Genomic DNA, 15516 nt, shown 5'->3' on the forward strand with positions numbered 1-15516 from the left:
CTTTGCAGGAACAGCTGCCTTTTGCTTCATGTCCCATTAGTCGACATGCCTAGGTCGATTGCCGTGATATTTACCGACGGCCAAAATTGGTAGGAAAATCCTTAGGAGTGCTGCGCCAATGTAAGGCATGTGTGGCACTGTAGTCAGTGGTGTAAGCGATGATGCACTGAGCTCACTGGGCTTCAATGGGCATGGATCCAACAGCAGGGCATGCTGTCAGATCTATTCCTGGTTATGCAGGTAAGACAGCAGGCATGCCATGAGGTGCAGTCGCACATGGAAATAGTCTAACCATCCTGTCGGTAGAATGTCAAAGTCCGAGGAGGTTTCGTGACCAGTCAATGATCCAGCAATCACCTGCATGGCCAGACAACATGCAGCTGAGACGGATATGTACCTCGAAAGCCGCTAGCATCGGTTGACTCGATTTTTAATAAGGCAGAACGAAAGGCGATGCAGGACTGTATTCGGCTACCTTTCGGAGTGTACACTATTTTTTCCATGGGCCAACTTTCTCAGGCAATTGGCTTCACAAGTATGCCGAGCGCTATATGTGGGCTGCTATAATCATTTATCAGAGTGAATACCATAGGTATTTGGCAGGAACTCACTATATCACTAAATCCTTGACCCTGTCCAGCATCTACCGCGTTCAATGTTTGTCCAATGTATTTAATCACGTGCCGTTCGCAATAGATGGCGAACTCGGCTAGACGCCATGTGAAGTGCCAGTCAGCAATTGACCCAAGCTCAGGCGCTAATGACGGGTGTGGACATCGCTTCAACGCATCCGTAAAGCTCAAGCTTTAGGGTTCGGAGGGTCCAGATCGCTTAAAATTTCCGCATTGAGTAATGGTTTCGCTGGTGGGCTTTTGTAGTCGCCGTTCACTCAAGCCTTGAGCCGTCTCGTGGAAGCCACAACTTCGGTGTATGCCCCTGCACTCTTGCATGGGGAGGGCACACAATCTGCGCTGTGCCTTATCAGAACCGGGCGGGTACTTGTGTCGATCTCCTTCCACGAGCAGCATAGAAATGATCTCATAAGTTTGAGTAGGACTTGGTTCACGATCCCAGATTCAACTCAAGATCGCACAAATTTGAAGAGAGCTTTCGAGAATGATCGTTCGCATGAGCTCTGTCCTTACTCGGTAGCTAACAATGCCCCGATGTTGGGATGATTTTTGGCGCAGCCACTTTAGACGTGTGGTCTCCCAGTTCGAAACCTTGCGAGCTTCTACCTATCCATATGCATGAATGACCTGAGGTTGTCAGTGCTTTTGAAGTTGAATAATGCGACTCGTGCAGCCGACCTGTTATTGAGCACTACCTGGGAGCTAGCCCTGAAGTCTGACGTTCGTATTGAGTTCGAATGCGGGCAGTGACGGTGCGAGATAGTCCGATACCGAAAGAACGGACCAAGCACGGTATCAGATATCCAAGCGAGCTCGAAGGTGTAGATGGATAACCACAACGGTGACTAGAGGTACCTTAGCATCGGCGCCGGTGCTGTGTGATGGTTCCGAAAACAACGTCAGTCGTTGTCCATCAGCGAAGTTGAGTTTTGACCCAGGGCCTGGGACATGGTGCCAGGTCTCGTGGTGGCGGCATGCATATACTGCATTAGTGTTCATGGATGCGACTCCAGGCACTTTATGAACTGCGGAGCCGCCAAGTCCACATCTCTGTGGGGAATGTGGGCATTGATCGGACACCAGCTGATCTTTGCGTGGATTTGTATAATTGACCTGGAGGAGAGTCTTCTTGCCTACAACGTGCTAGTGCAAATTTCCAGCTGACTGCACATTCGGGCAAGAATAGCGACTCTCCAGTAAAGAAATGTGCCGGCATGATGCCCGTCGCGGCGGATACCTACGCTCTGCAGGTCCCAAGCGGCGCAAATGGCGGGCAGCCGCCGGCGGGCTTGTTATGGGAATGGGAGTGTCATATCATCAGGCTGCAGAGGCCCCAGTTGCCAGGTCCACGCACTCCTGGGCGCAAATCATCACGGTGTCCCGAACGGGAAAGAAAGCGGGACGTGCTTGCCAGGAATGACAACCTTTCAGCTGGCTCTGGGACAGCCACAAGCGCAGGGTTATCTCTGGTTCCGTACAGTCAACATGTCAGTGACGTTGGAAGGCCCCTGAACTGAATAGGAAATCAGGCGATGCGTGACTACGGGTCATGCTCCGGCAGGATGGGTGGAGGCATGGGTCGACGGCGGATTGATTTAAGCTTGCTGGTGCACAGCGACGCCATAGGTCGATCAACACTAAGCTGCTTTGGAAGAGGCTCTATTCCTTGGGAAGCCGGCCAAGCATCAGATGCAGCCCAGCCTGTGGAGAGAGGAGAGCAGGCCATTGTGGCAACGCGCTCAATGTGCCGGCGAGATGCGAATGCGACTGGATTGCGACGGGACGTATTGGTGCCTCAATTGCGCAGAAGCTCAGCTGGTGCATTCAGGGGAGGTCGTCACCCAACGCATGCGCGACACCCAGGCATACTCGTGGAAAGCAATACCATGACCAGCAAAGATTGTCGTGCGTCCGTAATGCAGTGTTTGCCAGGGGTAGGTCCGCGTGTGTCGACGCCAGAGTTCGACACCAGGTGCCTTCCGAGTCCCACGTTCCACCCATGGCGTACACCTCCACCCGCGTGCAGTTGCTACTGACTCCTGCCCAGAGAACTAGCAGAGAGCAGCAACATGCCCGTGGTGGGGAAGCCCGGGTATCTGTTTTGTGACTCGGTTGCTGCCCAGGTGTTTATCTTCCACGAGGGAAGGCCTCGGCGTTGGCAAGCGGACTCTTTGTGTCGTTCCGAAGCCGGACAATAGCGAAACATGAACGTTAGCCTCTCGGCAGACCGTCATTCTACCTTCGCGACCACACGATTCCCGCCATCTAACTTTTGTGATATCGCGTTGCTATTCTGGGCAGATTGCCGTCAGATCCTGATCCCGCGATTGGAGCGCTCCTTGCTCGTGGTCCGTCCGCCCAGAGATCCATGATCCCTGGGTTGCTCACAGACCACAGCCGCCCATCCTTCATCATTGTCCCTGTAAGCGGTCCTTCCACTGTCCTAGCGTCAGCCATCGCACCCCGGTTCAGTGGCACACAATTCGATCGAACCTCGCACCACTGCTGTCGAATGGAGACATGTTCTTGGTCTGCGCTGCACCAATTCACTCTACCAGTCCGTGTGACCGCTTCCCGCTGCCTCTCTACCCACAGCAACTGAACCGATCCGCATGTACCTTGCTCAACTAAATCGAGCATAGCCTGTGTCCTAGTCCAGACCACTTGTTTCTGTTTCTGTTCTGTTCTGGGGGTGCCATCGACTTTACGTACAGCCTTGTCCGTCCTGTCTGTCAACGGACGGCTTGCCGCCTGCAATTCTTTAGGCCAGCTGCGGACTCTGACACCTGGTACGTGCTGCCTCCTCTTGTATAACTAACGCAGACGCCCATTCTCCACATAGCTCCCGTGGGCTTAGTCAATTGACGTTCATGTGCAAGTCTTATTACTGTACTACCTCAGCATCGTCCACCTTCACTGTCGTCTAAAGACCAGCCTCACTATCGTCTGGCACACGAGCTGTCTCTCATATATGCTGGACTCTTTGTGGCCCCGCAGGAAATTTTTCGACTGCTGATCGACTTGTTGAAGAGGCCAATCACTCTTCGCTCCGCCGTACCCGCATCACAGCGCGCCAACATCTTTCCGCCTGGTCTTGTCTCGCCTCGCTCACCATCACATCGATCGCTCTTTCAAAAACGCCTATTCGGTAGACCTGAGCCTTTTGTTACACTTCCTCGTAGCTTAGGACCATGGAAAGCGGACAGATGACCTCGCCCCCAGCTGGCGCCGGCGACGTTTCTCCGACCGGCAACTTCCCAGGTACATCAGCGAGCAGCAAGATGCGCAAGAGGACAAAGACCGGCTGCCTCACGTGTCGAAAACGTCGCATCAAATGCGGAGAAGAACGCCCTACTTGCGCCAACTGCATCAAGTCTAAGCGTCAGTGCGAGGGCTACAACCAGCGGGTCATATTCAAGACTCCGATTGAAAACTGGCCGAACCACCCTGGTAATGTCAGTACTATACAGTACCACACCTCGATGCTTCCTGGTACTCGAAACCAGTCTTATCATCCGCATCAATCACAAGACGACTCACTCTTGTCGATCCAGCCACGGCCGTTGAACAGCTTCGATTTCTCCGCTATTGAATCGAGTGCAGAAGTACAACTAGCCACATCCCGGCAAGCTATTGGAGTGGATCCTCACAACTATGCTCCAGGGACGAGCTATCAGCATCCATTACCATCACCACACCATCAACAACCACTCATCTCGCCACGTCACCATCCACAGATGTCACCTGCAGCATCATACTTTCCTCATCATGCTACGGGACACCCCAGTCCAGTACAATATAATCACGAGCCGACTGTCAGCTATCAGTCTTCTCCTCGATATAGCCAGGACCATACTGCATATCCCCAGTTGCCCATATCGTACAACCAGAATGCCGAGACAACATCTGCCGTCTCTCAAGATATTTCGCACTCATCACTTTATCGGCGCCAGTCCGCAACCCAAGCGGACGACCAAAACTCGTACCACTCATATTCTAGTGTGTCACCACGGAGTGACCACTACAATACATACGCTGAAGCTCGTCCCGTATTGCAGCGATATAACAGCCATCCACAGTCCAGTATGGAGCACATACAAGGTACTTCGGCAGCTATGAGCCAATATGGATCATACAACTACCCGACAGCAGTTCTTCGTGATGACATTAACCATTCTAGCTATTCTTCTACTCAGATACCCATTCATGATTTGACACCGGATGTAAAGTACATGCAGCAGCCCGTTCTCGGTATGTCTCATGTTTAGTTACATACGTCTCACTTGCAATGACTATTATTATCTCCCTTCCGCGTCCAATCATATAATTTTCTCTTCTCTTCACACCGTGCAAACCCCCCTGTCATCACAGTCTCCGTGTAGTGCCCCAACCTAAATCTTGTAGCCTGTACAGGTGACCACTTCGTGCCCCTCACTTTCTATGGCAATGATAGCTAACGTGTCAACTTTGCCAGAACAAAATCCGTCCGTACCGCAAACTGAGCCAAGTCAGCCACAGCTATCACTGAGTGGTTTCGGCGGCATCGATCACGTCAGCCCAACGCAAGTCCTCGACGAAGCAGCGATCGAAAATGAGGATGATGACTATTGGGATCTTCAGTCGGACGAGGAAATGCTCGACGCGGAGGATCGGGATAACGAAGACAATATGCTTGCGAGCAAGGAGTTCAACATCATCCGTCGCATACACCATGAGCATGCCAATGAGCTTGCAGTCAGACGACATGATGCTTTCATCTATGAAGGTCTCTTGACAAATTATAAGCCCGAGTATGCCGCAAGTCCCCTGAGAAATCTCCAGGTTGCGCGCGTCTTCGCTCATTACATCCATGTAGTACGTCTCTCATCATGTCATGCCGTGTCTTTTTGTAGATCCGAAGGCGTCTGAGAAGAGTTGTGCCTTCCTTCGGACAGTAAACAGGACACAGGTGCTATGATCATGCGCTGACAATCTATAGACCGGTCCAAGTGTGTCCATCTACGAGCGGAACCCCCGAAATTCGACGATGATATTCGAAGACAGCATACCTGCTGAGCAACAATCCCTGTGGACCTATACCCTTCCTCTAAAAGCCCTCGGAAATCAAGGACTTCTACATGCTATGCTAGCACTTGCGAGCTTGCAAATTGCGCGGCTCCAAGGAGCATCTCTTACTCCATCGTACAAGCATTACGCATACTCTCTCAAGCGTCTTAGCCGTAGCTTAGGTCATCCAAAGAAACGCCTATCGCTTTCAACGCTGGCGAATTCGATGCTCTTGGCCTACTACGAAGTATGGACTGCGGAACATGTCAAATGGTCGACTCATCTGGTCGGCGCTGCACAACTCCTCATTGAACTTGACTTCCGCTCACTTACTCGAGAAGCTCGACGCCTCAAAGCCGCGCAGAATGCAGAAGACAGACAGTTCCCCTATCAGAACCCAGAAATACTTATCGACCAAAAGCACTTCAATAAGACGCTGGAAGAGCGTGCAATGATGCCAGACCAGAATCTCGTGAGCGCTATTATTGGCAAGAAAGTCAACTATGACGACTTTGGTATGATTGTCGAGGAAACTGGCGCCAGATACGAGACAAAGACGAATTTGCCGGACAAGCTCGATTTGCAAACCTTTGAAACTCTCCAGGATCTTTACTGGTGGTACGCCCGTCATGATGCTTTTCAGAGCATTGTTAGCGGTAACCCTTTGATGTAAGCTGCCATTTCAAGTCTTACAAAACACTTACTGATAATTCCAAGCTTGCCATACCGGAAGTGGTCGGACTGTCCACCACGAGCTCCTCTTGGCCGCGCCGACGCACTCTATGGCACACACGATCACATGATACTTCTCATTGGCCGTATAACAGACTTTACGGTCCAAGACCGCGCCCGTAAAATTCGACAAGTAGATGCAGACGGTAGTTGGAGGCCTCGGCCAGGCATGCCTGGTTTTGGCAGCATGGGACCACCGCCGTCAACTGCAAATGCAAGCTCGGGCGGCCAACCGCCAACTTCTAACAAGTCTATGGGCCCACCATCAAACATGAAGGGTCCGCCATCGGGATGGACGGGACCGCCTCCTCCTGGATGGAAAAGGCCATCACCCCCAGGCTTTGGTCGTGGTCAAGGTGCACCATCTGCACCAACGGACAATTCCAGTCAAGGGAGAGAGCCTTCACGAGGTCCACCACCGCCTGCAATGCCAGAATTCCTGGGCATGGCCCCGAGTGGGCCACATGCACCTCTATCCAGCACTTACGCGAACCCCAACTATCAGCGCTCACCACCAACGCCAAGCGCCCCTCATCCCAAGTACGCCGATTTGCCAGCTGCATATCAAGCTGCTATGGAAGAGTGGGAAACGATCACTGCTGCGCACAACACTGTCTCGTCCATCTTGACCAACACGGAGTCGTTTGCGCCTCTACCACCAGACACCTATCCCCCAGTCCCAGGCGGTACAGGAAACATGACTCCCTTTGGTCCAGCTCTGATCCACCGAAGTTACGACATCAGCATCATCTGGTGTCTGTTGCATCTAGCGAAGATCATGCTTCTCCGCTCACACCCAGCCATGCCACCAGCAGCACAGATGGCTGCAGGTGTAGGTGCACCAGCTACAAAAACATACGCGATGCTTATAGGCCGCATTACAGCCGGCATGCAGCTTCCCGCGGGCGAGGACTTGTCGCCATCGCTGGGAGCAGTATTGACCGAGTCTTCACTCTCGCTCTTCTTCGCTGGCGTGCAGTATCAAGCACCCGCACAGCGCGAGTGGCTCATCACGCGTCTCGTTGACGTTGATCGCAGAACGGGCTGGGCGTCAGCGGGTATTATCGCTCAGGGATGCGAAACGGCGTGGGATAGAGCGGCGGCCATGGGGCGTGGACCGCCCTACAAACGTCGCCTTAAAAGAGTAGGAGAAGAAGGGCCACTGCTCAAGGAAGACAAAGTGGCAGAAGTACCGAGGGATAGGCTGTATGAGGATGAGGAAGATGCATCACTGCAAAGAGGGGGTCCGATTGGTGGCGGACAGGGAAACCGGGAACGTGGTTTTGTGGTGAAGAATAGGCCTGGGACGTGGGCGATGAATTTGCTGGGCACGGAGGAGGACTTGCGCGCGGGTATGGAGAGAGTGGGACTTTGAGGGGGCATTGCTGAGTTGCAGATGCGGACTGAAGAGATATGCGAAGGGCTTAGATCCAATAGTGATATGAAACGAAGACGAGGGAAAGCGCATGGAACACGAGAAGAACACAAGACAACATGCGAGTCCTGCTGGCTGCAAAATAAAACGTTGGAACAACCATGCAGCAGGGCAAGATTACGACAGCTCATTGTGATCGACCTCAACGGACTTGGGCACTCGTCATTTCGAGGCAACACACGTACACACAAGAGGGATCTCGAACCATCCTACGACACGAGCAACATGACATGACAAGTCAAATATACTAAACCCTCGGCAGCAACAGATGGATTTCGACATCATCGGACACGAAAAGCTCATATTCGGTACGCAGGGTTAAGGAGATGAATGATACGCGATGCCACAAAATCGAATTAGCCTAAATGTTGCCACGATATTTTACATGTTCAGCTCAAATTCGGGGTGTGATAATGATGCAATATGCTGTCCCACGCTTTCACGCTGCTCTGCAATGCTCCATAGCTCTCCCATACCAACGCCGTGAATCCAAAAGACATAGACAGCTTAACATGAACAATCTTGACTCCATAACACCGTGATCCGTCTATCTTCATGCCACGCGCGCCGCGCTCTCACGTTGTCGTCATTGAGCGCTTAGAAGAACCAGTACATGACTCCGCCGCCGGCGGTCATCAGCACGCCAAACCACCACCACTGGTCTGCGCGGGTGTTTCCCTCGGTGCGCTTGAACAGGACCTCGTGAGGTAGAGAGCGCTTGAGTTTGCTGGCGGCGGTGGGCGAGGCAGTAGTGAGTGGGTTGAGCGTCGTGGTTGGCAGCATCTTGGGGGTGTCGTAGATACGGTAGAGAGGCATGATGGGGGCGCCGTCGGCCTGGAAGAGATCGAGACGCGGTCGCTTGTTGTACGTGTCCGTGTAGACTTGGTATGCCTGTTTCAGCGGGTTAGAATCTCTCCATGTTGATTCGTTGCGTTTGTGGGCAGTTTAAGGGTTTAGGGGTGTCGAGGACGGACCTTGAACTTCTCAGTTGCATTGTATCGCGTGAAGACGGAATTCTTGTACTGGCATGGGTCGCTGTACAGTTGCCGGCCGTCGACTTTGATGGGCTTCAGGTGGAGGCTGCCGTTGGCGAGCTTCTCGTAGCTGCCGTGCTGCCACTGCATTATGCCTTTTGGGCATCTGGGTAGTTGGGCTGCGGGCTGGTTAGCATGCGTAGCACGTGCGCAGGCCGTGGTCTACGTACGGTTCGCGATGGCGCGGTAGTATGCCGCCTCGAAGTGGCCGTCGGCCGAGAAGGAGTAGCTGATTCCCGTGTGCTTGGGTTCGATGAGATGGTCGGCCTTGGGGTCGTAGAAGCCCTGTTGAGCGTATTAGCCTCGATATGCCCGGTTCGCGTATTTGCTGAGCGAGATGCGTACATCGCCGGTGATGGTGCCGTTGGACTTGCTGGTCCACGTGCCAATCAGATCCGTCGAGGGCTCGCTTTGCGCCTGCACCTGCACCTGCAGCAGTGCGACTCCTGAGAGCAGGAGCGCGACTATCCTCGACACCATTATGTGTAGGTAGTGCGAATGCGCAAGTAAGCGAGTGTATACGGTCGGTAGCAGGCAGAGGCGGGAAAGGGGCGCGTGAGGTGTGGTAAAGAGGTCGTTGAGAGTGCGGTGGTGGTTTCAGGTGGTGATGAAGTTGCGAAGTTGCGAAGTTACCATCTCGCCGCCCGCCGCCTCCTGCTTGGCTTGGAATGCGCCGTTTTGCAGGGGTCCGCGGTAACGTGCAGATCGCCGGCGCCGCCTCACTGTCCGCGCATGCACTTGCGTCTTTTCGCTGCTTCTGTGCATCCGACATCCGCCTCAGCTTATCGATAGTCACAAGGCAGTGGTCTGTCTATCCGTCCACCAAGTCGTCGGGACGGGGGAAACCTCGACCTCTCTTGGAGCAAGTATCGAATACCGCCGAGTGCTACTATTTTTGGATCATCACCACCTGCGCGCGTCGTGCATCATGGCAGCATCACTCGCAGCAGTGAAAACCGAATTGAGGAAGAAGATCAAGGGCGTCTTGACAGACCTGCCCGAGGCTGCAGCTGCTTCTCAATGTATGCACCCAATGCACATGCCGCGCTATTTCTGCTCATGTTGATAGCATCACATGCAACAAAGACGCTGCTCTCCATGCCCGAATACCATGCCGCGCAGAGGATAAGTGTATACCTGTCCATGCCTGGTGGCGAGATTTCCACGAGCAGCATTGTCCGTGATGCTCTCAGCCAGGGCAAGAAGGTCTTCATCCCTTACACCTACAACTCCAGCACTCCGAGAGACGGCCAGCCAAAGTCCATCATGGACATGGTCCAACTGCACTCGATGAGCGACTTTGAATCACTACAGCCTGACAAGTGGGGCATTCCAACTCCCAGCAAGGACTCAATCGCATCACGTGCCAACTGCTTTGGCGGCGAAGGCATCACAAACGGAGAAATGACCCATGTCTCAGACGGCCTCGATCTCATCATCATGCCGGGCATGGCCTTTGATTCCACCTTTGGTCGTCTGGGACACGGCAAGGGCTTCTACGACTACTTCTTGACTCGATGTCACCAAGCGTCGCGCATGCCTTTTCGCGGTAAGAACTACTGGTATTGCGTATGCCGAGGGCTAACTAACCACGTCAAGTCGGTCTCGCATTGACCGAGCAGTTGCTTCCACCGAATGAATCGGTCCCAATGGACACGTCCGATTATCGCCTTGACGCCTTGGTGACGGGTGATGGCGTCCTCCACCGCGCGAGTGCTTGAAGCGCTTCAATGCCCTTCTGCCTTTTCAAAATAGCCCATCATATCGAATCACAACCCAGATCAGCCGCTTTTCATTTTGAGTATTTCATGGGTATCGCAACGTGCTTCCTCGAGTCGAGTCGTCTTCCGTTGTAGCTTATTGTAGCTGTTGGATGAGGGAGATGTTGTCGCCCTTGAGCAGGATTTGGCCTATCGTCCGTTAGTGGTGCACCTGCGCTTCTGGGTCATGTACGCACCAATGCTGCGCCTCTCCTCGGGCGTCTCTTTCTTCGCATTGGCGAGGGTCACCTCGACCGCGTCGTCAATCACAAGGTTCATGAACTCGTCAAATCCCTATCCACAATCAGCATTTTGCTGCGAGGGCCATTGTAGGCATCCTCACTCTCAGCTTTCCCTCGATGCGCATTCCCAGGTTCTCGTAGAGCCATACTGAGATGGTTGCGCGCGACTGCAGAAGCTTGAAGATGAAGTTGATAGGTGGGAGAAGCACTGCGCAAGTCTTAGTATTGTTGCTATGCGGCGCAAGCTTGGGCTGTTTGTTTCGTACCTTTTCCACCACCGCGGCCTAATACTTGTTAGCAGCTGTCGCAAACGATGTAAAGTTATACACGTACCTCCTCCACGTCCAGTCATTTTCTCGTGATTGAGAAGAGAAAGCTGGGTGTTTGATTGCGCTTGCGGATGTGGTCAAGAAGCGGTTGCAGGTGGCTGTCGTGGTGTCGTGGTGTCGTGGTTGGCGGTGGAGTGAAGCTGTTCCTCGTTGGGGTGAACATTTCAGGCTAGGCTTGGCGGGCAGGAGCGCGGGACTGTCGACTTTGTCTATGCGACCGATGCGCTTTCTCCGTCCTCACCAAACAAACCACCACTCGGCAACTGCCCCGCCCAAATTGCTTCACTGATTCTCTCCTCATAGCACCCACACACCCCCGGTGCATGCACGCAACCTAAGGAATACCCCGCCGCGTTTCTTCTCCGGGCGCTCTCCGCTCCCAGTCCCCCACTACACCCCCAAACTTGCTTGAATATGGCCGCGAATGGAGCGCAGCAGGGCTTCGAGCCCGTGCTGGCGGCACACAATATGATGCAGTCGGCAGGGAACCGGGCGCAAAAAGAGCAGGCACACCAGTTCCTGGAACAGTTCCAGAAGTCGGTATGTTAGGGTGGGCGGAGAAGAGGCACACTGGGCTGACAGGACGCCATAGCAAGAGGCATGGGTAACGACGCTGGCCATCATCGAGTCGCCAGCAGCAGACGCAGCAGCCAAACTGTTTGCGGCTACCACTCTCAAGGGCAAGGTAGGTTGCTGTTCACGCGTTGGGCTTCCTCTCTGACTCGGCCAGATCGTGTATGATCTCCACCAAGTGCCCCGCGCACAGCTCCCAGAGCTTCGAGCCTCAATAATGCGGAATCTCGCGACCTTCCATGCTGGGCCCAAGCCTATCAGATTGCAGCTTTGCGTTTGCTTGGCGAATTTGGCCATACAAATGACAGAATGGAAGGATGTTCTGTCGGATGTCGTCACCGCACTTGGATCAGATCCGGCGACGCTGCCCTGTGTCCTCGACTTCCTCCGCGTACTGCCTGAAGAAGTCACGCATGGACGAAAAATCGCTCTCACAGTACGTTCGAACGAGCCGCAGCCCATTCCACAGCCCGGCACCTCCCCGCGGTACCGGCACATGATGTCAGAATAACAGTCTAATGCTTGGTGGCCAGGAACACGAATTGACTATGAGGACGGTCGAGTTGATCGAGGACAATGCGCAGCAAGCTCTGCAACTTCTGATTCGATATGCGACATCTTCACGTACGTAGGGCATTCCAACCCAGTCCTTGCTCGCTAACATGCTCCAGCCGCGGCCGCACGGAACCCACAGCTGCTCAACTGTATAACCTCGTGGATGCGCGAAATCCCGTTAGAGTCGATCATCAACTCTCCTCTTCTTAAAATCATCGCCGATGACCTGTCCGAAACTACCGACGAGCCGTTTGATGCCGCAGTGGAATGCATGAGTGCTTTGATTGCCGAAACCCGCGACGTGGACGAAACCATGCAGTCTATTCTGACGCTCTATCCGCAAGTAATCGCCCTCCGACCGAAGCTTGCCCAGGCCGCTCAGGAAGAGGATACAGACAAATTCAAGGGCATTGCCAAGGTATTTGCAGAAGCCGGTGAATCCTGGGTATTGTTGATTGCGCGTTTGCCGACCGACTTCCGGAATCTGGTGGAAGCCATCCTCGAAGCAGCCGCTCTCGACAAGGAGAGGGATGCGATTTCCCACACCTTCAAGTTCTGGTATGACCTCAAGCAGTATCTGACTATCGAAAAGTACGGGGAAGCTAGAATGCAGAGTCTCGATATATACTCCAAGCTGGTCGACATAATGATAGGCCACCTCGAGTTCCCGAAGCCTGAGAGTGGTGATGAAAAGGACTTGTTTGAGGGCGACAGAGAAGCAGAGGAAAAATTCCGCGAATTTCGACACCAGATGGGCGATGTGCTAAAGGACTGCTGCGAAGTCATGGGCGTCGTAGAGTGCTTGCAGAAACCGTACGATCTTATCCAGCGATGGGTGCAGACATATGGCCAGCAAGCAGGGCCAAATAACGTCCCTGAATGGCAAAAGTTGGAGGCACCACTGTTCGCAGTGCGAGCGATGGGCCGCATGGTACCACCGGATGAGGACGTCATGCTGCCTCGCCTGATACCACTTATTGCAGCGATACCCGACCACAACAAGCTCCGCTTCCAAGCGGTCATGGCACTTGGTCGGTACACTGAGTGGACTGCGCAACACCCAGATACCTTGCAGCCACAACTCGACTTTATCATGGCAGCTTTCGAACACTCAACCAAGGATGTCATCCGGGCCGCCGCGCTGTCATTCAAGTTCTTCTGCAATGACTGCGCAGGCCTGCTCGTCAACTTTATACTCCCGCTACAACAATTCTACGCCAAGCACCTCAACAACCTCCCCATCAGCAGCCAGGAAGAGATTACAGAGGGCGTAGCATCGGTGGTTGCCAAGGTACCACACGACCAGATGTACCAGACACTCAAGCTGTATCTGGACCCAGTTATGCAGCACCTCGTCACAATTGCGCAGCAGGCAAAGGACGAACCAGAGCAGAAGCTACTTGCCGGTGAGTATTCACTTGGACCCGCCAAACACTATGCTAACTAGGAGCAGACAAGATCAATCTGATCACGATATTCGTGGAGACTGTCAGACCAGAAATACCTTCTGGCCAAGAGCACCCCGCTGTCAAGTACTGCCAGGAGATTTTCCCCATGCTCGGCAACATCATCGAGCACTTCAACAAAAGCATCCCAATCCTTGAGCGAGTATGTCGGTCGCTGGCGGTGATATATGGTATTGTCTTACCGCACCGCTATGCGCCCATTACTGCCAGACCTCGCTACCAGACTAAGTGCTGGCTTTGACTCCTCAAGACAAGGCTGTTTCTTGTGGGCCACGGCTTCCGTTGTTCGCGAGTTCTCCCAAGGGGTTGACGAAGTTGATCCCAGCCTCGCAAACGATGTGTACCAGTTCTACGAGCAGCAAGCCAAGACTTTCTTACGCATTCTCAGCGATCTGCCACCCGAAGAGTTGCCGGATCTCATTGAGGATTACTTCCGCCTCGCTGCCGATATGGCGCTCTATTTCCCATCCGAGTCGATATCATCGCCCCTCATGGAGACCATATTGCTTGCAGCATGCAGCTCCCTTACCCTGCTGAAGGAAGACCCTATCATTGCCACACTACACTTCCTCCGCGACCTGCTCGCGTATGGTCGCAACTCTTCACCATCGTCCAGCTTCGAAACCGCCCGTCAGGAGGTACCAGAAGCTCTGCGCAACCGTGTCAAGCAGCTCGTGGTCGGTGCTGGAGTTCAACTTGTTCAGCGTATCATGACCGGCATGATGTACAGCTTCCCAGAAGGCGCCTTTGCCGATTCTTCTGGTGTACTGCTTGACCTCTTCGAGCTTATGCCGGAGCAGGTCGCTCAATGGGTAGCCAACACTGTGAACATGCTTCCACAAGGTAGCATTACACCGCAAGAGAGCGAGCGCTTCCTGAACAACATCCGACAGCGCATTCAGACTGGCGATGTCCGGATGATTAGGACCATCTTGCAAGACTTCACGACCAGCTACCGTCGCCGCAACGTGGCGCCAAGAGAAGGATTAGGTCGACTGGAGGCCTCGCGGTTCAGGTTCTCCGGTTAGACGCTGGATATTGACACGCGAATTCTTTTCCAGAATGTGGATGCATATGGGGTCAAGAGGAAGCAAAAGCAGGGTAGGATCGTTGGTGACAGTGGCCGTTCACACAAGAAGCAGGACGTTTGTTGAGGTATGTGTGCGTTACCGAAAGATAGGAAATGTGTGTATATCAGAAATGGCATTTTTGTGTTTGAAAGCGTTTGTTGGGCATTTGCATGGAAGGTTGCGTGGGGTGGGATATGATACCAAATTTTGAGATGCGAAGAAGGGTGTGCTTTTCTTGTAGAATTTCTCTAGCAGCTTTGTAGATAGCAATCGATCTTTGAAATACATTTCTCTGTCCAGCATGTTGTGTGTACTCTGAGGCATTGCTGGGTTGCGGTGTTACGACGAGGAGAGGCGACAAGAATCAAGATTTTCGCAGACCTTAAAGTCATGCTTGATCATAGATACTGGGTTTGCATAAGGAAACCGCTCTCGAAGTACTGCCCCAGTTTCAAGACATTGCTATTTTGGCTGCGGTGAACAGCTTACGGCAATATTCGATCTGCCACTTTTACTGACCTATGTAGAATGCTGAATTACATGCTCGCTCAAGTGGAGTAATGGTCCCCGGGCTTGATTCATAAGGAAGCAAATGTCAGAGACTGATTTAGAAGTTCTGCTGTTAGATAACGATATCCGATT

At 53.1% G+C, this 15516-nt stretch overlaps 7 protein-coding genes across 7 annotated transcripts; 5 read left to right on the top strand and 2 right to left on the bottom strand.

The window, feature by feature from the left end:
* The first annotated feature begins 3799 nt into the window (after positions 1–3799).
* SNOG_13663 (hypothetical protein) lies at positions 3800–4971 on the top strand. The gene has a single exon (XM_001803817.1). It carries the CDS (start codon positions 3824–3826, stop codon positions 4898–4900), a length of 1077 nt encoding a protein of 358 aa, XP_001803869.1. The 5' UTR covers positions 3800–3823; the 3' UTR covers positions 4901–4971.
* Positions 4972–5072: 101 nt separating this feature from the next.
* SNOG_20151 (hypothetical protein) lies at positions 5073–7785 on the top strand (the record flags this gene model as incomplete). The annotated part of the gene is made up of 3 exons (XM_001803818.1): positions 5073–5486; positions 5872–6347; positions 6891–7785. 3 exons carry the CDS (start codon positions 5073–5075, stop codon positions 7783–7785), a joined length of 1785 nt encoding a protein of 594 aa, XP_001803870.1.
* A 161-nt stretch (positions 7786–7946) lies between these two features.
* Positions 7947–8167, top strand: SNOG_13664 (hypothetical protein; the record flags this gene model as incomplete). Its single annotated transcript, XM_001803819.1, has 2 exons — positions 7947–8006; positions 8108–8167. The coding sequence occupies 2 exons, from the start codon at positions 7947–7949 to the stop codon at positions 8165–8167; spliced, it is 120 nt and encodes a 39-aa protein (XP_001803871.1).
* A 275-nt stretch (positions 8168–8442) lies between these two features.
* On the bottom strand, positions 8443–9359 carry SNOG_13665 (hypothetical protein; the record flags this gene model as incomplete). The annotated part of the gene is made up of 4 exons (XM_001803820.1): positions 8443–8736; positions 8820–8957; positions 9057–9164; positions 9225–9359. The coding sequence occupies 4 exons, from the start codon at positions 9357–9359 to the stop codon at positions 8443–8445; spliced, it is 675 nt and encodes a 224-aa protein (XP_001803872.1).
* Positions 9360–9807: 448 nt separating this feature from the next.
* SNOG_13666 (hypothetical protein) lies at positions 9808–10600 on the top strand (the record flags this gene model as incomplete). Its single annotated transcript, XM_001803821.1, has 3 exons — positions 9808–9901; positions 9949–10448; positions 10502–10600. The coding sequence occupies 3 exons, from the start codon at positions 9808–9810 to the stop codon at positions 10598–10600; spliced, it is 693 nt and encodes a 230-aa protein (XP_001803873.1).
* SNOG_13667 (hypothetical protein) lies at positions 10416–11316 on the bottom strand. The gene is made up of 5 exons (XM_001803822.1): positions 11215–11316; positions 11148–11165; positions 10983–11089; positions 10837–10933; positions 10416–10789 (listed from the first exon to the last, which is right to left on the bottom strand). The coding sequence occupies exons 1-5, from the start codon at positions 11231–11233 to the stop codon at positions 10737–10739; spliced, it is 294 nt and encodes a 97-aa protein (XP_001803874.1). The 5' UTR covers positions 11234–11316; the 3' UTR covers positions 10416–10736.
* Positions 11317–11624: 308 nt separating this feature from the next.
* On the top strand, positions 11625–14832 carry SNOG_13668 (hypothetical protein; the record flags this gene model as incomplete). Its single annotated transcript, XM_001803823.1, has 8 exons — positions 11625–11750; positions 11803–11895; positions 11941–12219; positions 12290–12407; positions 12455–13407; positions 13660–13744; positions 13792–13946; positions 14152–14832. The coding sequence occupies 8 exons, from the start codon at positions 11625–11627 to the stop codon at positions 14830–14832; spliced, it is 2490 nt and encodes an 829-aa protein (XP_001803875.1).
* Between the last annotated feature and the right edge of the window lie 684 nt (positions 14833–15516).

The sequence above is a fragment of the Parastagonospora nodorum genome (assembly GCF_000146915.1).
Source record: "Parastagonospora nodorum SN15 chromosome Unknown scaffold_27, whole genome shotgun sequence".
Lineage (NCBI taxonomy): Eukaryota > Fungi > Ascomycota > Dothideomycetes > Pleosporales > Phaeosphaeriaceae > Parastagonospora > Parastagonospora nodorum.

What these genes read in the sequence shown, in the direction of transcription:
- SNOG_13667 (XM_001803822.1), bottom strand. An exon ending in GCATCGAGGGAAAGCTGAGA is followed by an intron (nt 10,934 to 10,982) that starts GTGAGGATGCCT and finishes GATTGTGGATAG; the next exon opens with GGATTTGACGAGTTCATGAA. An exon ending in CGAGGAGAGGCGCAGCATTG is followed by an intron (nt 10,790 to 10,836) that starts GTGCGTACATGA and finishes AACGGACGATAG; the next exon opens with GCCAAATCCTGCTCAAGGGC.
- SNOG_13663 (XM_001803817.1), top strand. Translation starts at nt 3,824, where the DNA reads ATGGAAAGCGGACAGATGACCTCGCCCCCAGCTGGCGCCGGCGACGTT.